Source organism: Strigops habroptila, chromosome 15 (genome assembly GCF_004027225.2).
Source record: "Strigops habroptila isolate Jane chromosome 15, bStrHab1.2.pri, whole genome shotgun sequence".
NCBI lineage: Eukaryota > Metazoa > Chordata > Aves > Psittaciformes > Psittacidae > Strigops > Strigops habroptila.
The window spans coordinates 5,409,516-5,434,384 of record NC_044291.2 but is presented as its reverse complement, the minus strand read 5'-3'; the positions used below and the strand labels follow the sequence as shown (position 1 = coordinate 5,434,384).

At 56.4% G+C, this 24,869-nt stretch overlaps 1 protein-coding gene across 2 annotated transcripts; it reads left to right on the top strand.

Moving 5' to 3' along the window:
* The first annotated feature begins 3,151 nt into the window (after positions 1-3,151).
* Positions 3,152-24,619, top strand: NCS1 (neuronal calcium sensor 1). Of its 2 annotated transcripts, XR_003994485.1 has the most exons (9): positions 3,189-3,555; positions 16,366-16,390; positions 17,654-17,792; positions 18,007-18,085; positions 18,218-18,306; positions 18,570-18,647; positions 19,068-19,184; positions 19,877-20,267; positions 21,371-24,619. XR_003994485.1 is itself a non-coding variant. In XM_030507074.1 (8 exons), the coding sequence occupies exons 1-7, from the start codon at positions 3,492-3,494 to the stop codon at positions 19,164-19,166; spliced, it is 573 nt and encodes a 190-aa protein (XP_030362934.1). In that variant the 5' UTR covers positions 3,152-3,491; the 3' UTR covers positions 19,167-19,184; positions 19,877-24,619. The 2 variants fall into 2 exon arrangements, 1 of the variants encoding a protein (XP_030362934.1); XM_030507074.1 differs by having other exon boundaries at positions 3,152-3,555; positions 19,877-24,619.
* The last annotated feature ends 250 nt before the right edge of the window (positions 24,620-24,869 follow it).

Sequence of the window (24,869 nt, the reverse complement as noted above, 5' to 3'; positions counted from 1 at the left end):
CTTCTGAGTCAGTTCACTTAAGCATTAACCTTAAAATAGCAACTATTTTTGTAGTTGATATAATTAATCTCGTGTGTGTGCGTTCCTTCACTATCCTAAGCTTCACCACTCCTCTGCTGCCCAACTCCCTGCTTTGGCACAAGAAAGCTCTTGGCAAATCTTGGCTTTTTCATGGAAAAAACACAAAGTGTGGGCTGTGCGTGCTCTGCTCTGTGAGCTTACTGCCAGGCAAAGGCTGTTTGCCTTCACCACTGCTGTCTCCAGTAGCAGATTCCTTGTTCCTGTGCTCGGCTGGTTTTGGAGCACCTTCTCGATCTGCTTTTGGGGGTGGGTGGATGTGGAAGGGGCATGTTCACAAGTCTGGGGTAACACTGGCCCCAGAGATGGCAGTAACAGAGGGATGGATGAGTGGGTTTAGTGATGCACTAAAGGGTTGGGGAAGCCTGAAGCATGAGTGGACCCTGTTTGGAGCCTCATCCAGCCCTGGGAAGGGGAGGAGAGAGGCAGAGGATGGGCTGAGCTGGGATGTGGTATTTCTCCTCCCCTTCCTGGGGCAGCTCCTGCATCAGTGCGCATCCAAGAGTGCAAGTGTGGGATACTGAATGCTGCCCCATTCCCAATTTCCAGCACTGCTCATGGCTCTAGGTACGCTGCGGTGGGGCTCTGGAGGCTGCAGTGCTTAGGCTGTTATACCACTGCCGTGTCAGGTCCGAGCACATCAGTGAGGGCAAGGAAGCGGGAAAGAAAAGACCTTTTGCAACGAAGCACAGAGAGGGAGTACACTAGAGCAGGGGGACTGAACCTCGCTGCTTGGATGCAGTGCTATTCCCAGGAGGTGACTGGAATCCTGACACATCAATGAGGATGCGTTGGGGAAAACCCCTGTGATGGTGTCTGAGGCTGCTGCTCCAGCGCACGCAGCACAGCGAGCCCACGTGGAACAAAAGGCTGCGTGGCTGAGCCTGGCAGACTCGCTGTGTCCTGGGGAAAAGGAGCTCAGTGGGTTTATTAAACACTTTGAAGTAAATACCCGAGGAAGGAAAAGCTGCAGACACAGAGCAGCCCACACAGCTCCCAGCTTTTACAGTCAGAGCGTGGAGCATCCTCAGATCCCATCCCAACCTCCGGCACTGGCGTGGTGGGAGAGGTACCGGCTTCCCTATGAGCACGACCCTGCTCCGACCACAGCAACAACAGCCAACATCTCCCAGGGAACCATCATTTCCATGGCAGCACGTTGCAATATGGTGAACAGGCAGCGGATGCACATGCAGTTGCTTCATTAAACAGCCAGCCCAGGAGCTTCTGCTGCAGTCACTGGTGGTGGGGAGATGAGAGCACAGCCCATGCTGCTGAGGTCTGCCTTGGAAAGGAGACTCAGGGGCATCTGCAAAGCAAAGCTGCTCTGAGGGGCTGGCCCTGTGCTGGATTTTCCTCTCTGAGCAAACAACCCAGCTCCTTCGCTGGCGCGCTGACCGCATTCAGCTGGATGGGAGTGTTTCATGCCCCAGACACTGTTCACATTTCAATCCCGTCAGCCCTCAGAGTCTTTCCGGGCTGGGGCTGTGCTGCTCTGGCTGTAGAAATGTCACTGCATCCCAGAGAATGCCACAAGTGGTGTTATTTAAACAATAATAGGGTTAAAGCTAATAATTAGGGAGAGAAAGTGACTGGCTTGCACAGTTTCCGATTACTTTTCTCCTCTCATCTGTGTGATCTGAGCTCTCTCTTCAGCGTTCCCTGTGGTGGAGGCAGGGTAGGGTTTTAAAATAGAATTAAATCCCTTTAGCATCAGTTTTGCAGCAGCAGAGCTTGTGTTAAAATGCCTGTGCTGCGTGGGGCGGGTTTGGGACCTTGCTGATCCTCTAGCCAGGTATGGATGCAACGTGGCTACAGCCCAGGGATGAAGGGAAATACTGCAAAAACCTGGTATTTTGCTAATTGACAGCAAACGAAGGGGCTGCACGAGGCCTTTTGCAGCAGATTTGGGGCCCAAACTGGAATCTGCTGAGGCTTTCATCCCTAAAAGCCATGCAAATGTTGGTGGTGACCAGGAGGGATGCTGGAGGGAAGGCAGGAGCCTCGATTGTGCTGCAAATCCCGTGTCCAGCACCAGCACACCCCAGGGGACAACGGGTGCTGGGTGCTGATGGGGTGGTTTATACTCTTCTGCCTTAATGAGCTCATTTGTGGCAGGATGGGTTAAACAGGAGGGTGCATTTTAGAAGCATCCACCTGGGGAATGTGTCCCTGGAGTAGTGAGCATCAGGCAACTGTTTGCTGGTAGAAATCAGGGTTGAATCATTGCTCCTTTGCCGAGCCCCGAGTGTTCTGTGTTGGGCTCTCTGCAGCCGTACAGACAGGTTTGACTGTATCCAAGCAGAGGCTTTTTTCCCTCCTTGGTTTCCACCACAGAAGTCTAGGCATGCCTGGGCAGCTCTAGTGGGGCCTTCATTGCAACACAGGCGGGAAGAAAACTATATTTATCATGTGCATCGGTACAGCTAATGAATGTGTGCACACAGACAGAGAGCTTTTGTAGAGGCAGAAAGCCCTGCATGGTTTTGAGGTGGAAAAGAGCCGAGTGCCGCTGCTTTTAGCACTTATATGGTTTCCCAGCTGTGCCACAAACCTGCCGTGGGTTCAATCTGTGGGGTTTTGGAAGGGATTGGTCTGTGTTGCAGAGTGAACCAAGGCTTATAGGGTACCTGAGGACCCTGGGGTGCACAGCACAGACCTGCTTTCAAGCTGGGGGTTGCCAGCACTTGGAAGATGCTTCTCCTCCAGCTGAAGGTGATGGTGTCTCACCAAGGTCACCCCATCCCCAGGCCCTGAGCTTAGCGCTGCTTCGGGCTGCGTGCTCCCACCACCACCTCCCCTCTCCCCCTCGTCTTGCCCCCCAAACCCCCCCGGAAGGACACCCCTCAGCAGCGGGGCCCTACCACCCATCACCCCCCCACGCTTCCCGCTTCCCGACATTTTCCTCCCGTTTCTCCCAGTGGAGCAGGGGTGTGTGTGTGTGTGTGTGTGTGTGTGTGTGTGTGTGTGTCTGGGATCCTCCCCCCACCAGGAATACCCCCGATTCGTGGAGCGGGGCCGTGCCGGCGCCCCCCCCTTCACACTCCCCCATCCCCATCCCGCAGCGCGGGGCGGGGCTCACCGCTTCCCCCCCCTCCTCCCCGCTCCACTTCCCCCTTCCGCGCTCCCGCAGCGCGGCCGCGGCCGCTCCGCGCCTGGCGGCGGAGGGTGCGTGTAACCAGGGACACGCACACACAGCGCGGCCCCGCAGCTCCGCGCCCATCGCTTTGCGGCCGAGCCCCGGTAACAAAGACCCGACCCGCACTCCCTCCATCCCGCTCCATCCTCAGCCCCGGCCCCACCGCGGGATGTAGCCGGGCCGGGCGCGGGCACCGAGGCTCCGCGGCCCCCCCGATGCCCCCGCAGTGAGGCCGGGCGCGGCGCTGCGCGCTCCGCCGGGGCTGCCGGCCACCATGGGGAAATCCAACAGCAAGTTAAAGCCTGAAGTTGTGGAGGAGCTGACCAGGAAAACGTACTGTGAGTGACCGAAACGGGCCGGGGATGGGGATGGGGGGGCCGCGGGTTGTATTGGGCTCCGCCGTGCCGCCCCCCGCGGCCGCAGCGCGGGGCTGTGATTTCTCCGGGCAGCGGCGCGGCCGGGGCCGTTCTGCGGGGAGGGCGCAGGCTCGGCCGGGCTTTGTTGCACGAATTCCGAGGTTAGACCGGGAGGATAATAAAACACACACCCCCCCCACCCCCCTCCACGGCAGCAGGGACGAGAAGAGGTGCAGGGAGCCACAGGAACACTCTTGTTTTCTTATTAAAACAACCCTCCGTGGCCTATTTCTAAGCCTCCAGTAACTGCGGGGCAAGGGCCGCATCCTGCCTGCCCGGAGCAAGGCGCCTTCCCCTTATTAACCCCCTGCTCCAAGCATCCTTTCTCCCAAGGCTCCGCTGCCAGCCAGGGATGCAGGAACCGTGCTGGTTGTCCTCCCGCGCTGCTTCCCAGGAGCCAGGGGGCTTCTCCATAAACAGGGAACCAAAGCGCCTGGGTGGGTGTCTTGCAAAGTTTGGGTGTGTTAGTTGGAGGGTTTTCCTTTGTTGTTATGCTCTGAAGTGGAGCGAAGTGCCCAGCACCGGGGAGTTGGGTGTTTTTCTATGAGTATCTCAGTATCAGTTTAATAACCTGATTTTCTAAGTGAGTGGCTTTCCTGCCTGAACCTCCGCTGTAATCTTATTAACGTGGCTACTGCCTGAGCCATCCAGTTTTAGCAAAATCAGATGGGTTTTTTTCCCTGAAGGATGCACAAAGGAAACAAAGGCTTTGCTGGCTCAAGTTTGCCTCTCCCCTTGCAGGTCAGAGCTCTTCCCCTCCTGTGTAGCAGCCCCGCGAGCTCTCCCCGCTGTCATTGCTGCAGTCCCACGGCAGCGCTTACCCAAAAAGGCAATAGATCAGGATGCAGCAAGTTCTCCCATATGGAGGAGAGGCAACACTGGTGCATTGCACAACCCTACACGCGGGGCTGCTCTCTTGCCGGGAGCAGGCAAGGAGGAGGGCAGGTTGTCTGCATAGCCGAACCGTGAACCAGGAGGAGAGGTTGGGGTACCCCATTGGGCTTGGGGGGAAGAAATAGTGAGAACGTGGCAGCACTGCGGAGCTGGAGCTGAGCACCGGGTTGGTTTTGGTGTCCTCTCTGCAGCGGTGACCCACGGCGGGTGCCGCGGCGCTGGGTCAGGTACGGTTGTTGCTGTGCTGCAATCGCCCGTGCGGTTTGCAGCCACCACAATGATCCAGTCTCCAATGGAGAGGGATTTGGGAAGAGCCAGCTCTGGAGCAGCTTTGTCTGGTGGTGATCTCGTGCTGGGCTTTCACAGCCTGAGGTGGCTCCTCTCTGTGTCAACCCCAGCAGGGCTGATGGTGATGCCCCATATCCTACCAGCAGCCAATACCAAACAAACACAGTGCTGGTGGAATCACGGTCTGTGGACATGGGGATGTCTCTTTTGATGGATAAGGCCAGCAGAGGGTCACTGCCTTTGGAATCACTTTATTCCCAACTTTCTGCTCCTCTCCCTTGAGTGCCCTCCTCCTTCCATCACACCCCATCCAAAAAAACCCTGATCCTCTGCTCCACCAATGACTCCCTGGCCTGGCTGGGCTTTTGTCTGCCTCTCGCTGTCTCTTTGTCAAGACCCATTTACCTGTGCAGGTGAGGCAGCAGCCCCAGCAGTCACGCCATGGGGCAGCACATGGCCCTTCGCCTGGTGCAGCATCCCAACGTGCCCTGGCAGCACACGGCCGGCAGTGCAGTGCCCATCAGGGAGAGCCCTGGCTAATTCCAGGCTCTGTTTGTTGAGCTCTGCTCGTTCCACCTCTCGTCTCTGGGATTAATTACTTTTGCTGAGTGTTTCTGCCCCTTTTCTGCAGCTGTCAAGGCGAGCGCGCGTTCCCTTGTCTGGTGAAGCACTTCACAGGGCCCTCCCAGGCACGTCTGAGAGCCTCTGATTTATCTTCAGACCCTGGGAGGTTGGGAAGGTATTCATTTCCTTTTGCGTTTGGGGGAATCCAGGCAGAGGAGGTGCAGGTAGGAGTGCAGGGTTGCACCGAGTGCAATGGGAGGGACTGATCCAGACCCCTGTGTCACGGCTAATGGTAGTCGTACCCACAAATCCATGGCGTACTCAAGAATTCCTGGGACGTTTCTGCTTGGGAAAGGTTTTACTCCACGGCACTGTGGTATTTTGGCACCTTTCTGGCAGTGACCATCCTTCTAAGAGCATCCCTGGCATGTGATGCCCATCCCGTGTGCTGGCTGCAGGCACTGGCCCTGCCTCATGTGTGGTGCTGTTTCTGCTGCTGTTACAACGCATCTGGGCAGATGTTTCAGGGACCCCATACCTGGGACCCACTTTTGTCCCGGGGAGGTTCCCATGGCAGCGTGATGGAATGTGCAGGGTTTCTCCCACGATGGGATTTCCTTCCATTGCATCATTTTCTAGTTGTGCCATTTCCAGACAAAATGAAGCTAATAACAAAAATCCCCTTCTTGGTTCTGCAGGACCAGAGGGATGGGGAGGTGTCACCCCTCTCCCTGCCCCATAGGGCTTTGTGGCAGATTTATCTCATCCGCAACCCATGCTGTGTCCCCTCAGTGCTCTTCCAGTGCCTGGTGGCTTCTTATGTCCCCCAGTCACTGTCCCCTCTGGTCTCTTCATCTCCTGTTTGTGGCATTTCTCTGGCTGTGCCTTGGTCGCAAGCAGGCGGTTGGAGCCTGGCACTGTGGGTGCAGTGCCATGGTGGTTGCACCGAGGATGCTGCAGGCTCTCCATGAGATGTGAGACTTACTTTACTGTGGGTATTCAGAGCAGGTTGCCCTGGCCCTGATGGGGACTGCACACAGAAGGGCAGGAGTCTGTAAACCTCGTCTCTTGGCTCCGCTTCCCACTCAGCTCCTGACTTACAGTGCTGGGGGCCAGATTTTAATGGCCCTTGGACACCTGAAGGCACAGAAGGACATCCGAGGGCTTCTTCACAGCGCCGGCTGCCCAAATCCTGTTGATTTGGGCCCATCACCATGTGCCTTTCGGTATCTCCAGGCACCTTATGCCCAGGAATAGCTGTCAGTGCCAAGCTCACCTGCCTGCCTGGCTGGAGCCTGGCTGTGGGCAAGGATTTAACCTTCCTCAGAGGCCAGGCTGATGCCATATAGGATCATGCGGGAGAAGCCAACGCTGAGCAATAACAATAATGAATAATAAATTATGTAATTCTTTGTACTTCCATAGAGCCTTTCATCCCAAAGCTCTTAAAGTGCTTTATAATCATTAATTTATTAATCTTCCTGATGCCACATTGGTGTACCTCTGAGATGCAGTTTTGGCCTCTGTGTGTTTTGTCCCAGGAGGTGATAACTCCCAAGGCTCAAAGGAGTCACCGTCCTCCCTTTATCATGGCCCTTCTTTGGCAGGGATTTAAGCCTGGGCTTAACTTGGGCCAGGTGCTTGCGGCTCAGGGCTGAGGTGGGATTTGGGATGGTGCTTAAGAGCCTTGTGGGGCCGAGGGCAAAGGGTTCTGCTAAGCTGGAGCTTTGTGAAGGTGCTGGGGTATCGCTGCTCCCTGCAGCCTGCTTGGAGCTGTGCGAAGGGCACATGTGCAGTTGTGGGTGCAGAACATGTGTTGTGGGTGGAAGTGGTTCAGTGTGGACCATGGGAGGGAAATGCAGTGCTCAGTATCCCTGCTCGCAGCAGCGCTCCCAGCCACAGCATCCGCAACCCTTAAAATCATGAAATGGGCTTAAAAATAAGAGGTTGTTTCAGAGGAACACATTTTAGCTCCTTTTTTAAGTCATTTAGGGGGGGTTTGGATTTCAGGGTTCATTTTCATAGTGATTGCCCATGTCCAGAACTCCTAACACTGGGTTTTTCTAATGCTGGCTGCAATAGCCGTGCAATCCAGCACCCTTGGAGCCATGTAGGTGCAGCAGCAACATTGCTGGGAACAGGCACAGGGTCAGGATGATGGTCCTGAGGCTCCGGTGGGAGCTGTGTTGGAAGTACCAACATGATCCCCACCGCACTGGGAGGCCCCGAGCTGCAGAGTGGGAGCAGGGAGAAGAAGATGCTCTTTTCCCAAGAGCTGCATCCCACCCACTGTGATCTATTTTGTGGATTCTAAACTCACTCTGGCAGCATCATTTTCTGCTCTTTTACAATAAGCTGCAAAATTGGCTCTGTCGCTCGACAGTAATGCGCTGAATTAATGGGCATTAGTTTAAGAGCAAACTACAAACATATTGATCTGTAGTTATGGGGGTACGTCGTGCTGGGGTGGATTCAGCGGGAAAGAGAATTCTCCAATTGCAGCAGCTTTCAGCCAGGAAAACGGGTTGGTTCCTCACTGGAAGCACTGGGATGGGGCTTTGCTCCACCGTGCTGTCCCAGTGATGGGCAGGAGGAGAGGAGGGACCTCGGTGGCTTCCCGCTGCTGGTTTGTTTTTGGCCTCTGAAGCGTTTGGCCTCGGGTGCTGAGTTTCTCTGCCAGGTTGGTTGGTGTTGAAATCCCTCCTGTTGCTCATCCAGCAGCAGCAGGGCAGGATAGCCTGGTGCTTAAGCACCCGTTATCCCTGGGTGACAAACACTGGGTGGAATACCTAAAGCACAGAGCCCCAAAACAGCCCCAAAGCTCCCGTCGCCCTGCAAGCACTCATTTTGGGGCTGCCTGCACCCCTGTGGGCAGAGAACCAGTGGGCAGGATCCCAGCCTGGGGTGGGAGATGCATGGGACCTGCTCCTGGGAGAGGGGTATCAGGATGCTGAGGCAGACCCATGCCTGATGCCTGGGTGTGAAGCTGAGGCTGGGCTGCTGCTGCCTGCTTCAAGTGCTCTCAGTGTGTAATAAGATTTGGAGGAGCCTGAAAGAGGAGTTTTGCGGGGAGGAGGAGAGCATCTACCCAAGCACCCTGGAGATGCACTGGGTAGAGGGGAGCAGCGCGGCTCTGCTGTCCGGTGCCAGCCAGGCACCAGAGGGGGGGTGATGGATGCACCGGAGGGATGCCCACGGGGTGGCTTTTGTTTTGGGCTTGTTTTTACTGCAGGTACGTGGAACCCAGAGCTGCAATGATGGCAGCTCTGGTGCAGGTTCACTGTGAGATTGATTGGGACCTGATGTACTGCCGCCAGAGAGCTGTGGGGGTCTCAAGGCATCTCCAGCCCCTTCCTCAAGGAGACCCCAACCTGCTCCCAATGAATGTCATCCCGTGTGCGTGGACCTGGGGCACTGCAGGTAGATGCAAGAGAAGCAAGTTTTGGGGTGTCCCTGCAGCCACTGGGAGATGGGAAGGGAAAGATGTGACCGAGGGTCCCTCGGGCTCCCTCTGCAGCAGAGCAGAGCAGCCGACCCCACCGGCCACGCTGCTGCTGCTGCTCAGGCATCAGAAGAATCACATTTCATTTATCCCCTGACATGTTAATGGATCTGCTTTACCACCCTCCTGACCTTTGCTGCTGCCGCTATAATTAAGGTTGTGAAACAAGAAGCTCCGAAGGCATCAAAGGAAGCGGCTGCTTCAGGGAGGAGCCCGTGGATGCGCTCGCTCCGTTATCGGGGTGACATTTGCAGGGTCACTTTGTTCCTCCCTCCCCTGCTCATTATCCTGGGTCTTCTACGGAGCTGGGTGGGAAAAGGAGCCAGGATCCATGCCCTGCATCCCTGCCCAAGGGCCGGGGTGGCTGGGGGTGCTCCCCAGCATGGTGGGCATCGCTCCCATCACCACTGCTGCTTTATGTTCCCAAGCCCGGTAGCGCTGGCAGAGGACTCAATCCCCACACCTTCTGCACATTGTTCTCCCTTCAAGGCACGTTTTTGGTTCCTGGAGGGCTGCCTGTGCTTCATCCACCTGTTTCTCCAGCATCTCCTGGTCAATGCCTGTGGATTTGCCCTGGGTGTCTGTTACATGCTGTGGAGCAGCAGTTGTTCCGTGCTTTCAGTACCATCCCTCAGCACAGTGTGATCCCTGCTGAGATGGGGAGGGTGGCAGAGGCCTCGCTGCCAGTGAGGCTTCACCCTGCAGGATCCTCTGGACCTTCCCTTGGGTTCAGGGTCCAATGGCTGAGTCAGAGAGACTTCCCTTCCCCTGCCTGGGGCAGGAATCACTCCATGGGTTGGGACAGCACCTTAGAGCACCGGGCCATGCTGAAATCCCATAGCCAAGGGGGACACAGCCAGCGGGGCTGCTCCATCCCTGCTCCTAGCAGCACTGGGGATGCTCTGCCCTGCCATGGGGCATTTCTGTGTTGGCTCATGGGGAAGCTGGGATTAAACCCAGCCTAGAATAGACCTGAGCCACAGGCTCCTGCTTGCGGCTGTGTTTCAGCCCAATTCATTAGCTTCCAAACGAAGACACTGTCCTTTGCCCTTCCTCTGCTGCCTTTGCTGCAAAGAGCGACTGCTGCTTTTTCCCTGAACCCAATTTCCAAAGCCTAATGTTGGGCCCTTAAATATTTAATAAAGTCTAAAAAGGATTTTAACTGCATATTGGCTTTCCTGTTGGTACCAGCCCCGGGGGAGATGAGAACATTGCTGCTCATGGACCTGTTTATCCAGTCTGGGAGCAAGACAGACCACTAATGGCAACCGCCGGCGAGAAGAGTGCCAAACGCACATGCAGTTCTCTGCACATATTGCTTCGTATCTAAGCAGTAACAAATGACACCAATAACACTGTCGGGTTTGTGCTCTGAACGTCTTGGAGGCTCCTGGACCCGCCGTGCTGCTGGTGATGTCTGTGTCTGATGGGGAGAGAAGCCAAATTGGACACGGGGAGATGGGCAAGCTGGGATGGGGATGTTCCGCTCTGACAGGTAGGCTGTGTTGTGCCTGCGAGGTGAGGCTGCTCTGACATCCCTTTGCAATGGGATGTTGCAGGGATGGGTGCCTGCATGGGGATGATCCCGGCATGCAGACACCACTGGTGTGTTGTATTGAGGCTGGGAGCGGGGATGGAGTGTGCAGGGCTGAGATGGGGGCACGGTGATTCGGACAAGCTGCTGCTGATCATCTCGGGGAGCAAAAGGAGATGTCGTCAGGCAGGCTCGTGCTGTGGTTGTTTCCATTGGGGTGACCCTGGTGTTGCAGGAGGGTTTTGGTGTTTTAATGCTGCTTCCCCAAAGCTTCCCCGAAACTAATGCTGTGCTGGCTGGGAGCAGGAGCAAACCCCAGCCCTGGGGCTACCAAACCTCCCTGGAGCTGGGGCTGGGCCCTGACTGAGGGCAGGAGGAGTTGTGCTCTGTAATGTTTAACCAGGACACTGGTTGTGTACTTACACCTGAATTTGAATGAGGTGGACTCATGAGGGCCAAACAACCCACATTTCCAAGGTGCTGACATGCAGTGTGCCTTAAAAGTTACCACATTGAATGGGGACCCAGGTGAGCCAGCACAAAGCCACCCAACAGCCCAGGCTGCCGGAGGTGGTCCCTGACAGTAGCAGACCCTGCCTATCCCTGCAGGAGAAGCCCCAAAGCGGCTGCACTCATCGGTACCTCCAGTAGCTTGAGCTGCTGCTGTACTCTTGGGTGTTTTGTAGGGATGAGGCCTGAAATTGGGATGACTGCTCAGGTTATGACATGGTTACCCCGGGTAACCCGCTCTGCAGAGCGCTGGGTCCATCCCTCCAACTGATGGGACCTCCTTGGGTCCATGTTTGCAGGGGAAGGTGGGAAGTCTGCACTGAGCATCCACTCAGGCTGCTGTGCTGAGCTCTATGGTTGCTCTGCAGGGACCAGAGGCTGATTCTGCAGTTTGGGCTGTGGTGCTGAGGCCTGAATCTGGGTCCCACGACAAGGAGTGTAATGCAGGCGAGCACATGTACCATGTACACTTGGCGGGGAGCTCGTAATTGGTCAACATTAACGTTGTGATGATGTTGAAAGTAGAGTTTGTAATAGCTTTATGTTCAGACAATTCTTAAATACATGTTCGCAGAGGCGAGGACCGGAATGTGTTGGGCACAAACTGCAGGGTGTGCGGGATCACCCCGGAGCACCGTGGCATTTCACGCATGAGGGGCCCATCAGCTCATGCATGAGCACCCAGTCATTTCCGCATCAGCACCCCATAAGTTCATGCATGAGCACCCAATTAATACACACATGAGTGCATAATTAACTTACATAGAGCACCCGTTGGTTTATGCATGGGTGCCCAGTTAGTTCACACTGAACTACGCACTGGTGCATGCATGAGCTCCCTGTTATATGCTGCATGGGTGCCCAATTAATCGCTGCATGTGCTCTCTATCAGTTCATGCCCCAATGTCCAATTAATTTCTGCATTAGCACCTGATCCATTCACACCTGAGTGCCCAATTAACACATGCACAAGTGTGTTACCTGCTAATTGCACTAATTCACCCACGAGTGCCCAATTAGTTCACACAGGAGTGCCCAGTGAATTCACACCTGAGATCTCTATTAGCCCGTGCATCACTACCCCATTAGCCAAGAGTGCCCACGAAATGTGTGCATGAGCACCCCTTTCATTCACACCTGAGCACCCAGGTAGTTCATGCATGGGCACCCAATTAGTTCACTTAGAAGCACCCAGATATTTATGCACGAGCACTCAATTAGTCCATGCATGATCACCCAATTTATTTCTGCATGAGTGCCCATCTGGCTCAGGCATGGGTGCCCAGTTAGTGCATGCGTAAGTGCCCCATTAATTCACGCCTGAGCACCCACTCTGCACGCACGTGGGTGCCCAATTTGCCTTCATCTGGCACTGCACTAAGCATCTGCAGCAGGTTTAAGCAGCCCCAAACCTGACAGGACCCCCAGTGTTGGGCAATGCTGGCTCACCCACGGAGGGACCCTGCGGGGACCTGCAGGGACCCCTGTAAATGCTGCAGGACTGACACTGCCATGCTCGGTGGGTGATGCTGGACCTGTTGCCAGTGGGTTGGTGGTGGAGGCCAGGCCTGGCAGAGCTGCAGTGCCCTGCAGGGGAGGGAAAGCTGCTTTGTGCTGGAAATGATTAACCGTGGCTTCCCTGATAAGGCACCGGTGGCCCTGGAGGAACAAGGTGCTGTCGTAGCGGCTGGAGCAAGGGGGGGACACACTGGGGCTCTATGCAGGCTTTCTGCCTGCTCCTGCACTGGGGCAGTGCTTACTGAGCCTGTGGGAGCCTAAAAGGCTGGAGCATCATGTCACCTCCTGCATCCCACCATGGCCAGGGGTCTCCAAACCATTCTCAACCCATTCACTTCTCCTGCACTCCTTACTGCTGTGGTCCAGCAAGCATGCAGCTCCCTTGCGGGCAGGGCAACGGATGGGGACTCCAGTCCTGGCTCCCTCCTCTCCTGCTGCCTGGCAAACACAAATTAACAGGCTTGAGCACTGATTAACCAGAGCTTCTTGCTGCAGTGGCAGCTGGGTGGTGGGAAGAGAGGGGGCATGCAGAGGGCGGGTGGTGATGGAGCTGTCAGTCCTTGCTGCGCCGTTGGGGGTTGATAGAAAGGTGGGGGTAGAGACTTGGGGGTTTTTGGGTACTGGTAGCTGGGAGGAGGGTGCTGGAGGCTGTTTGTAGTGCAGCCCCATCCGGTGTCTCTGCCCCTCTGCGCTGCATGAGATGAGTGGCTGAATCCCTCCTCCCAGATGAGATGGGAGCGGGGATGGATGGCCAAGGAGCACCTCCTGTGCTGTTCTGGGGTGCCTGCCCCTGCTGCCTGCCCCTGCCTGCAGTGCGAGCCCTGTGCTCAGCGTTTCCCTGCGCTGTGCTAAGAGCAGCAGAAACAAAGGTGCTGCTGGCACGAGCTGTGTGCGGTGTTGTACGTGCGGGAGGGTGTCTGCAGCGCGTAGCCGGGGCTCCCGGCTCGGTGATGCCCCTTACAGCGTTGTGGTTCAGAACGAATGCTAATACCCTGTCTTTATTTAGTGCTTTTCATCCCTAAGGATCCCAGGGCACGCTGCATCCACTAGCAAGCTGCTATGTGGGCTATTTATAGCCATTCCCATAGCGGCTGCGGGAACGGTGGTCCCTGTGGAGCACGGTTCAGCCGGAGCATGGCGAGGGAGCCGGCCCTGCTCCGGTGCGATGCTGCAGTGGGGCTGCCGTGGGTCATCCCCGTGTCCTTGAGCGCTTGGAGTCAAACCTGGCGGAGGTTTATATCACTGCAAATTGATTTGCATGGGCTCAGCATCGCGCCGTAATCGATGCCAGGGGAGGGAAATGCAGCAGCCGCCGCCACACAGGTACTTTCTGTGAGCGTGGCTGGGCTCTGTGCACCAGGGAGCTGCAGAGGATGGACGGAGAAGGGTGGAGGGACAGCCCTGCCCCTCCATGTGTCCCCTGTCCCCAGCCCCAGCATGGGTGGCTCAGCCTGGCCAGGAGAGTGGTGTGTCCCCAAGGCTTCCATGGCCATGGGTCCCTGCTGCAGGGATGGATGTGAGCATCCCTAACTGGTGCCACTGGGAGTGTCGACACCCAGTGGGCTCAGAGCAGCTGGGAAGTGGCAGCACAGAGTCATCCTCTGCCTTGGATCCATAACAGGGATGCAGGTACCTGCTCAGCCCCAGCTTTGCCAGGCTCAGGATTGTGGTGTTTCCTTGTGCAGGGAACACTCTGCCCTGGGAAGAGGGAAAACTTGGTGGCAGCAGAAGGATGCACCCAGAGGTGGGTGGTTTTCCAAGGGAGATGGAGATGCATTCCCATCCCAGGGCAAACCCTGCAGCTTCCCAGCACAGGAGGTGCCAAAGCGCTGGAGGAGGGATGGAGCTTTGCATGGCCCCATTCCAGGGATGCACAGGAACAAATCCAACCTTGGGAGCCCTGTGCTGGTTTTCAGGCTGACACCTGAACGTTCGCCTCTGTTGGGAGCATCACACATCCCTCCTGCAGGCAAAGGGGAGCCGGCCCCATCCCTCCCCTCCCACCCCAGCCCAAGTGTGTCATTACCAGCATTTCTCCTGTACTAAAAAAAGCACAAATTCCTTAATTGTTTCCTGCTGGAGTTGAAAGGCAGCTCCTGGGCCTGAAATAGCACATTGGGGGAAACACAGCGAATGAGAGACAGCAGAAGGTGACTTGCCCCTAGGGGCTGAGCCAAGCCCTGTTCACAGCCTAGGGGCAGCCCCTTTCTCCTGCCCTAAGGGCTGCCTGGAGCCTTGCTGCTCACCTTTCTCCTTCTCCCATCTGCCTTCATCAATGTCTGCAGGCAACGGGCTGCAGAGCTGGTGCCTGGGGCATCCCCCGAGCATCCTTGGGTGGAGGGCTTGGCTGGTGTCCCGATGCTTGTGGGGAAGCCTGTTCCTGTTAAAGACATCACTCAGCATCTTTCTTTTGGAAGGATGTTTCTGCACAACCCTTTCCATAGGGAAGGGGAACCCTTCAGGACTGGCACGACTGTTGGTTTTGCCCGCCCCAGCTCAGCTGCTGGATGCAGCGCGTCCTTCCCAGCTTCCTCCTGCCAAGAGACCTCTGTCCTTTCCCTTGTCTGCTCTTCTTCTGCCAGACAGCCCTGCCAAAACAACCCTCCAAATCCCTCCTGCGGCACGGCCAAAGCCCTCAGTGTCCTTCAGCCCAGGTTCTGAGCATCCCCATGCCCGCCTTCCCTCTCTGGGGGTGCTGTGGTCCAGACACCCCATGGCAGTACAGTGGGTGCTACTGCCCTCCCAGCACAGCCCTGCAGCCCTTTGGCAAGGGGGGAGATGCTGCCCCATTCTGAGCCCTTCCGGGGCGGTTTGCAGGCTCTGTGCCTCCAGTGCACCCCGAGCTGGGACGGAGGGACCCCCTGTATGCACAGGGACAGCCCTGGGCACAGCAATTCCTGCCCATGGGGATGTGGGACCCAGCACCCGTCCATATGCGAGGTGTGGGCTGGCGTGTGTCCTCCAGCCCTTGTCTTCTGCAGTCTGCACCTTCCGCCAGGCGTGTTATAAATCTTTATGACGGAGAATTGCTTTCTTCATTTTGCCATCCAAGGTAATTGGCATCTGTTGATGTGTCTTGGGTCTCTGTTTTTATCAGCTGTTTGCACACTGACACATCTCCACTCTGCCTCATTACCCAAGCGCGGTCCAGACCTATTGCTTTTGTGTTATTATTTAGATGCACGATGCAAAGGAAATGACTAATGGGGCTGTTCCCCCTGCCCCTGCCTGCTGGCACTGAGCTCTGTGCTGGCCAGGCACTGCTTCTGCAGTGGGACATGTGGGGACAGGCACCAGCTCCCTGGCATCCTGCATCGCATCAGAGCCTTTCCTCTGCTGAGGACATTGGTGATCTCAGCATCTGTCCCCAAGCTGGGGACACTCGGGGCTGCCAGCACTCACCATTTTCTAGCTTGTCACATTTCGGTGTTTCTCCAGAGCCCAGAAAAGCTTCCCAGGGCTGTGGGGTGGATTTGAGGATGTTTCTCCATGTGGTTCATATGCAGGTGGTACCTGGGGGGATGCTGGCTCTGGGGCTGTGCCTGTGCCACCTTCAGCGTCTGGATGTTGGGGCTGAGCGGGTGCTGCCTCCAGGCAGATGTTTGGGCAGATGTTTCTGGGGATGTTTTGGCCTGGCCCCTGCATGGTCCACGCAGCATCTTGCAGCGATGGGGCAGGGAGCAGCACATCTTTGTGCTGTGATCTGGGGGCTGGAGGGACCCTATCATCCACCCAGGCTGGCCCAGGCTGTGCCTTGATGGCAGCGCTTATATGCAGGGATCACATGGCAGTACATGGAGTGAGTGAGCCCTGGGGCATCCCTCCGGGGGAATCCACTTACGTGAGGTGCAGACAAGCAGCTGTCACTGGGAAAGCACTAAATTCCTTTCTTTTTTCTCTTTTCCTCTGTTTTCTCTTGCAGTTACGGAGAAGGAGGTGCAGCAGTGGTGAGTGTCTGGCGTGGTGGTGAGTGCTGGGGCGAGGGGATGGGAGCAGGCAACGCTCAGCTCAGAGAGCAGACACCAGAAAAAGAGGGGGTTTCCTTGCACACCTTATGGTGTGCCTTGGCTCCGGCTGCTCTCAGCTGCCCATATGGGATGTTGCATGCTCCCTCTTGCCTCTTCCTCCCCATATGGGTGGCTAAGGCAAGCTGGGATATGGGGACAGTCCAGCTGGTGGCCATGTCCTTGGCCGTGGGATGCTGGTGCTGTCCTGCCGTGTCCCAATTTGCAGCAGGGCTGGGGCTGGCAGCACGCTCTCACCCCATCCCCTCCACCACACGGAATGCGATGCCCTAGAAAAGCCACCGCTTCCCTTTCATCTCCCCACCCCACCAGTCAAGGGTTGCTTTCTTTATCTCCTTCTCCCATCCTTCCCCCCCTCCTCGGTGAGTCATAGCTGCAGCAGCGTGAAAAAGATGTCACCGGCGCTTCGGTTTCCCACCTCGCCACCCCCTTCCCCTCCTCCTCCAGCCCTCGGCCCGCTGCAACGGGTGCCTGGCAGATCTGGGCGACACGTTGCATAATATTCATGCACCCTCCGTGGTCCCTGATGGTCCCTGCGTGGTCCCTGGCGAGCCCCTTCCCCTGCGCCCTCCCATATGGCACTTTGCAGCATCCAGGTCCAGCCCGGAGCAGGGAACAAGGGCTTTGGGGGTGTTTAAGCGCTGATGGATTTTGGGAGATGCCCTGGGCTGAACCACCCTGAGGACACAGTCATCCTGCTGTGCCCACAGCTCCTCTGAGCAGCTTTCACTCGGGGGCCTGCAAATAATGCTGTCATAAAGTCATGGTGCTTCAGGATGCTGTGCCGCTGGTACACGGCTGCAGCACGTGTGTGCTGAGTTGCAAATTGCCTGTGGGGTTGCTGCTGATCCCGAGTCCCTTTCCTGGCCGTGTCCCTGCTGGAAAGCCAGTTGGATGTGCTTGGCGTAGCTGTGGAGCAGCAGTGGAAATGAAGGCGAGCTCTGGCCCCAGGGCAAAGCTTTCCATTTGCAGCTTCTTGCTTGGGAGCTTCGTGTATCCAAAGTTCTGAACAAGAGATATAAACGCTCCTGCTGATCTGTGATGCCTCAGTGCTGAGCAAGGCACCTCCTGCCCAGCACCTCTGCCTGCAGGAGGTGACTCTGTGCAGGGGCTTTTTGTTTTGCAGGAGGTTTAAAAGACTCCCCATGGTGCTCGTGGTGCCCATCCTCTGTCCTTCCTCCGCAGGTACAAGGGCTTTATCAAGGACTGCCCCAGTGGGCAGCTGGATGCCGCAGGCTTCCAGAAGATCTATAAGCAGTTCTTCCCCTTCGGCGACCCAACCAAATTCGCCACCTTCGTTTTCAATGTCTTCGATGAGAACAAGGTAAGTCTGTGAGCCGGGGGCATGGTGTGAGCAGGGTCAGGGCGGCGATGGTGGGATGGGTTCGGAGCGCGGCTGCGCGGCACCAAAGGAGGACAACATTCCATAGTTCCTCTGCCACCACAGCCTTTTGGGATGTGCCCCCCAGGCATGGGCAGGGAGGGCTTTGCCGGGCAGGGGTGGCAGCGGCACCCTCATCCCTCCTTCTCTCCGCCAGGACGGGAGGATCGAGTTTTCCGAGTTCATCCAGGCGCTGTCGGTCACCTCCCGGGGGACGCTGGACGAGAAGCTGAGGTGTAAGTGCTCCCCATGGGACACCGGTGGGCTCAGCCCTGCGAGGGGGGTGGCATGGGGACAGCCATGGGGGGTGTGTGTGTGCGCTGGAGGGGACGCAGTGCCCAGCACCTCGGCATTGCTCTGCCTTGCAGGGGCGTTTAAGCTGTACGACTTGGACAATGATGGGTACATCACGAGGAACGAGATGCTGGACATTGTGGATGCCATTTATCAGATGGTGGTAAGTGGCAAAGGGTGAGGGGGGCTGTGGGGAGGATGCTGAAACATCCCTGATTCCCTCCCTGGGCCTTTTTAGTGGGGGTTTGTGGCCACTGTGGCCAGGGTAGGGTTTGGATCTGGCCACTGAGGATGGCCAGTGACAGCCCTTTGTGCCCTGTCCTTGTGTGGGGAATGCTGGGGAGCAAAACACACGTCCTTGCCTGGGGACACCATCCAGGCAGGGCACAGATGGGCGCGTGACCAGCTCCCATCCTGCTGCCACAGGGAAACACAGTGGAGCTTCCTGAGGAGGAGAACACACCAGAGAAGAGGGTGGATAGGATTTTTGCCATGATGGACAAGGTGAGGATGCTCAAGTGGTTTTTTCCCTGGGGTCAAGGGATTTAGGAAGCAGTTGTGGCCCCCCTTACTGCATCTCAGCTCTTGCAGGTGCCTCCTTCCCTTGGCTATACAAAGTCTCAGCTGTCCCTGGGCTTGCTGCATGCCTCTGCATCCCTCCAGGATCCCTGTATCTGGGATATCCAGGTCCCCAAGGTGGCATTGCACCCTCTGTGGCACTCCTCCCTGGCTGCAGGCACCGGTGGCTTGATGGGGAGACTGAGGCTGTGGTGGTGGTGGGGACCTGGGCAGCTGTGCGGGATGGTGTGGGTCCATGGCATGGTGCCAGGACCCTGGGGTGCTCGGTCCCAGGGTGTTTGGTCCTGGGGTGCTCAGCATCTCCCTCGCCAGGGCAAAGTGATGCTGAACAGGAGTGTTTTGCAGAACGCGGACGGGAAGCTGACGCTGCAGGAGTTTCAGGAGGGCTCCAAGGCCGACCCCTCCATCGTGCAGGCGCTTTCCCTCTACGATGGGCTCGTATAGTCCCGGGGCCAAGCGGCGGTGAGTGCAGTGCTGGGGGACCCAGGGGTGCCCCATCTCCCACCTGCTTTGATGCCATTCCCACCTTTCCTAGAGGTGTGTGGCTGGTTCTTCTCTGCCAAAGCATCAAAGCATGGGCATCCCCCCCAAATCTGGTGGAGGGAGATGTTCCTATCCCACACTGATGTGTTTCACGCAGGCCCCCCATCCCATAGAGCGCTCCTGGACCACAGCCCATGAGGATGCAGTAGAGTCACCCAGCTGGCAGGCATTCGCCTGCGGCACAGCTCAGCTCTTCCCTGCAGATGTGGCTGCAGAGGAGGCAGCTGGCATGCTGAGGGCATGGGGATGCACCGGAGAGAGATTATATTAAATGTTTTATTTATATTACATCTCATTATATTGCACCCTGGAGCTGGCAGGGTTTGGCATGGCCGTGTCAGGGATGCGATGGTTTGCTGAGCACCCTGTGGTCCTCACCATGCCACATGGGGCCATGCAGATGGGATGATTTTGGTTATCACAGTCCAGGCAGTGTCCAACCATGGGTGATGATGGGGGTTTTTTAGCCCCACTGGAGTTTTGAGCTATTCAAAACCATTATTGTGCTTCCAGCTGTGCTGTTCCAGCTGTGCTGGTGGTGTGTGCGGTGGCCACAGGGCTTTCTGCCCATGTTCTCACCTGGTTCTCCTCCTCCCCACCCTCTCCTGCAGATGCCTGGGGGAAGACGCTCTCCGTGCCATCCGACCACCGCCGCGCGAAGCTTGCCTGTCCCTCTCGGCCTTCCTTTCTGTTCCGCGAGCAGAGGATGCCCTCGAAGCGCGAGCTCACTCCCCCTCTCTGCACTCCAAACCAGCCGCTGCCATTCGCCAACTTCTGCTTTTCCCAAAACAAAACCCACCACAGACCCCGGGCTGAGCGGCAGCGAACACCCGAGACTGCAGCGCCGGGGGAACGGGTCGAGCATCGCCGCAGGCAAAGCCCCCCCTTTCCCGGCCTCCTCGTCCCCCTTTGCTCCCCTTTTCCTATGTTTTCGGATGGGACTGTGGATGCGCCGGCGTTGTCCTCTCCCGGGAATCAGCTGGCTGGAGATGGAGCCCAAAGGTACCGGGGGGCCTGCACCCCGGGGTGCTGCCTGCACAGGGCAGGGGAGCCGAGGCACTGACGGTGATTGGGAACACACAGTGCTGGTGTCACCAGCCCTGCCCGGCTCTCTAGGGATATATATTATTATATTATTATATTAATTTTTTTCGGTGAGATAGTATTGTGCTTTTTTTCTTTTTTTTTTCTCTTTCCTTTGGTGGAAAAAAAAAAGTGAGGTTTGTTTGTTTTTTTTTACATGCCTATCTCAGCAATGGATATCCTTATTTATTTGTTGTAAATGTTGCTGCCGTGTTTAGTCTCTCGTGTGTGTGTCCGACCACCTAGGTGATGATGATACGTCAGGTTTACATGCTCGTACACTATTGCGGGGCACCGGGAGCCTGCAATAACAATGAAGCCAAAAAATCTGCCTTCCCCCTTTCTCTTCCCACTCCCTGTATCCCGAGCTCCGTGGGCTGGCTGCTGTTTTAAGGGGGTGCTGTAGCTTCTTTTCCTCTTCCTGTTCCCCCGTTCCCTGCGTTTTTCTGTTCACCCTTCCCTTTGCAAGCTCAGCCCAGGCTCCGAGCAGACTGAGCCCGCTCCATCCCTCAGGGTGAGGGAGCCGCCGGGCACCAGAACTTCCTCATTTCCTTTTCTTTTCCCCATTTTCTCTCTGCATGAAAAAGTATTAATGGAGCCAAGAGTTGGGTTTTGCTTTCAGGTGGATTCCTTTACTATTTTCTGTTGTGCGGATGATGGGAAGGTCTGTTTGCACCCCAAGGGGGTGGCTGTGAATTGTCCCATATGTGCGGGGCTGGGTGAGCAGAGGGGTTGCCCATGGGAATGGCTTGTGTCCCCCATCCTAGCTGGGATGATGCGGTAGCTCCTGCCCTGGGGCTGCTGGGCTGGGTGATGTGCATCTGGAGGTGTCTCCTTATTCCCTTGCACCTTTTTTAGGACCTGGGAAGTTCCTTTCCAGCCCCAAAGCAGAGCCGCTTGCGTCCGTGCTGGGGGGGACTAGGGAAAAGTGTCTGGAGACACCCAAGTGTGGGGCTTGGAAATGGCCCTTCAGCATTGATGGAGGCCTCTCCATCACTCATGACCACTCTGGATGTGCCCAGGCAGGGCTCAGCCCCATCAGGACACACACCGTGGGACACAGTTGGCATCTCCATGGAGGACAGGACGCTGCTGCAGCTCCATTTCCATCTGCCTTGGTCCCTGCCCTGGAGAAAGAGAGATTTGCACCTCATCAGGAGCAAAGCGCAAGATGCCTGTGGGACCCCTAAAGCCAGCTGCGATGGCTCCAATGTGGTTTGTTCCTGGCCCTGCAACCCCAATGCCATGCTCTGACCACCCCAGGGGCTCACCCCTCTGTCCCTGGTCCAGTTGATGCTGGCAGCATCTTTCCACCCGCTGTCTGCTGGGATGTCTGCAGCTCCCATGGCCAGGATTTGTCCCCATAGTGGTGGGAAGTGACATCTGTTCATGGAGGATGTTCTCAGATGATGTAGGAGACAAGGCAATGCTCCAGCAGGATCTGAATCCTTCAGCATGGCAGGGACAGGCTCTCCAGTCAAGCGATGATGGTCCTTTGCTGTGCAGCCCTAATCCCCAGTTTTGGGGGCCCGTGTGCTGTTGGCATTTTCTGATGCCCATAAAAAACACCCTTCCCCATCCCCAAGGAGACCGACCTCATGTCCATGTGCAATATTTCTGCCTCTTCTGCGGCTTCTGCCCCTGAGGGTGCCCATGTTTCACTCCTGGAGGGTGTCACCTCGCTCCCTCCCATGGAAACCCCTTATCCGTGATGCTTTGTGGCCAAAATGCGACTCTCTTGGGTAGATCTTTGCAGTGCCTCCAACTTCTGTAACGCTCGTCTGCCAGACTGGTCCCTTTCTGGTGCCAATCGATGTTCCCATTGAATGTGACACTGCTGTAGTCTCCTCCGCTGATAAATGATGGACCCTGCAATGTTTGACACAATTCCCAGACAAAGGCAAACCTCATTTGCTCTGATGCTTTGTTCTGAAAGGCTTTTAATTTTCAGAGGACCTGCCGTGCTTTGAGCTCCATCAGTGCTTGATGATGTCTCACCAGAGGCAGCCCTGCAAGGGCAGCGGGTGTGTGGCCCCATCACAGAGGGGATGAAGGACCAACATCAGCTTGGGAGAGCTTCAGACCCCAGAAACACCGACATTCAGTGTTCATCAGGATGGTGCTGACATTTCTGCCAGCAACCTCCTGCTGCTGCTGGTGCTGGGCTCAGGGCTGGAGCCCAAGGCCTCGGCCTCCCCTGCCCCTGGTTAAATATTTGCACATTGTCCGAAAAAGAAGAGCAAAAAGGAAATAAGTTTTTGGTGTATTCAAAGCTCTGTGCTGGCTGCGAGGACCCTGTTGGGTTGGTGGCAATGATGAGTCTTCCTGGGCAGGACGGGGGCTGGCTCTTGTCCTGGGTCCTGGCTCTGGTCCCGCAGTGGGTCTGTCCTGCCCTGCTCTTGGCATGCCCAGTGTCCCCAGCCACATCATTTTGTCCCCAGTATTCCCCCTGGCTATGGATTTGGGGCCCTGGCTTGGATGCTTCTGGCATCCCTTTGGGGAGCATTGGTGACCCTGGCTCCTCCTGAACATCACCAGGACCTGCAGCTTCTCTGTACCACTGACAACAAGGCTTGAAGCATCTCGCGCTTGGCAAAGTTGGCCTTAACCTTCTCGTGCCTCAGTTTCCCCATCGGTGAAATGGGCTGGGTGAGCCGTCCCCTCTGGAAAGCGATTCAATGCATGTGCCCAGGGAAGCACGAATGCTGGATATGGCTCATGAGCTCACGAGGGTTTAGCAGGACCCATCAAACATCAGGCACATACAGAACACCGGGAGCATGAACCACTGCATCGGAGCTTACATCAGTGAATAGTTCATTTTGGTCGTCTTCTTCCACCCGCTCATGATTGAAGCAAACAGCCAACAAGACCTGGTTTGTTTCTATTCATACCCCGGTTCCTGGTGCCTGGATGAAAGCGGCTGCACCCTGGCGATGGGCAGGGGACCGGAGCAGAGCCGGGCACAGCACAGGGTCTGGCCCCAGCAGCTGCAGTGTCCCCCCCACCTCTCATTTGTCCCTGTCAGTGTTGCCCCATTAAACTGCCGTGTCTGTACTTCCCTTTCTTTTCACTCTTCTGTTCGTGTGCTGCCTGTTGCTGCTTTGTAACCGTCTTCCCTTGAGCTCTGGGGCTGGGCTGAGCTGTTCTCCCTGGAGAGCAACGATGTCGGAAAAGGCTCTGGGGGCAGACTCCCACCCCCATCATGGCACAAATTAGGACCCAAGAGAGAGATGCAAAGTGGGTTTTTCCCTCCAGAGCAGCCCTTTAATTGCTGTGATTTGTAATGAGACTGGGTGGCCCCTGGAGCGCTCCCCATGGGGTTTATGGAGGGGGGTGTTTGCTTATGGAGGACCCCAGACCCGATTTGTGCTGGGTACCAGCTGCATCCCACCCGACTGTGCAAAAGAGGGTGCCTATTGGTGCCTGCCTCCCATGCCATCAGGACATGCATCCCAGTTGGATGGGGGGTTGAGGCTGTGGAACCTCCATCCCAGAGCCACTGCTCCCCTGGCATGAGCAGGGATGGAAGTAAGAGGCTACCACTGGCTGCCATGGGGCTGTGCTAACCTGAAGGGTGGAACAGTCTTGGGGTCTGGAGCTTTGAAGCAGGGCCAGATGTGGCATGGGGGCAGCCAAAATCGTTGGCATGGCTGCCCTCTTCCCATGTATTTAGGGTTGGAAGGGTTGGATGGGTGACCCACAGCCAGATCAATGTCACGTTGTCCCCATCCTGGGGTACAGAGGGACATCTGGGGCATTTTGGGAGGGTATCAGTACACCTCACAGTGGCATTAGAGTGGATATGTCTGTCTGGGGTGGTGATGGGGCAGGAGCAAGGGCTGGGGGCAAAGATGGGAGCTGATGGCCCCGGTCTTGGTGCACAGCTTGGGGGTCTCCTTGCAGAGCAGTTTTGGGTCTCAGTTACATGTGCCAGCCCCAGCGGCACTGCAGGAAAGCCATTTGTCCCTTCTCTCTCTGCTCCTGCAGCCACCAGCTCCGGGTTGGGTGCTGTGTCCCATGGGACCCCTTCCTGGAGCCCTGGGCTGAGAAACAGCAGCTCCAGCAAAAGAGCCTTGTTTGTAAAGATGAAGCCTGTTTGTGCGTCCGTGCCGGTGTCTCGGCTTGCATGCCCTGCTGCCTTGTCTTGAGATGAATTCAAGAGCAAACCAAGCAAACGAAACAGATTAAAAAAAGTGAAAAAAAAGAAAACAAAACAAAACCCAGGAACTTTGTGACAGTGGAAATAAAAGCTTAATGACAATAATGAAGCACCCGTGGTCTGTGATGTGCTGCGTGGGGAAGGCTCGGGTCAGGCTTATGATAGAATGGTTTGCGTTGGAAGGGACCTTAAAGCTCATCCAGTTCCAACCCTCTGCGACGGGCAGGCACACCTTCCACTAGAGCAGGTTGCTCCAACCTGGCCTTGAACACTGCCAGGGATGGGGCAGCCACAGCTTCTCTGGGTACCCTGCGCCAGCGCACCAGGCTGGGAGCCATCGGGTCGCTTTTGGCACGCAC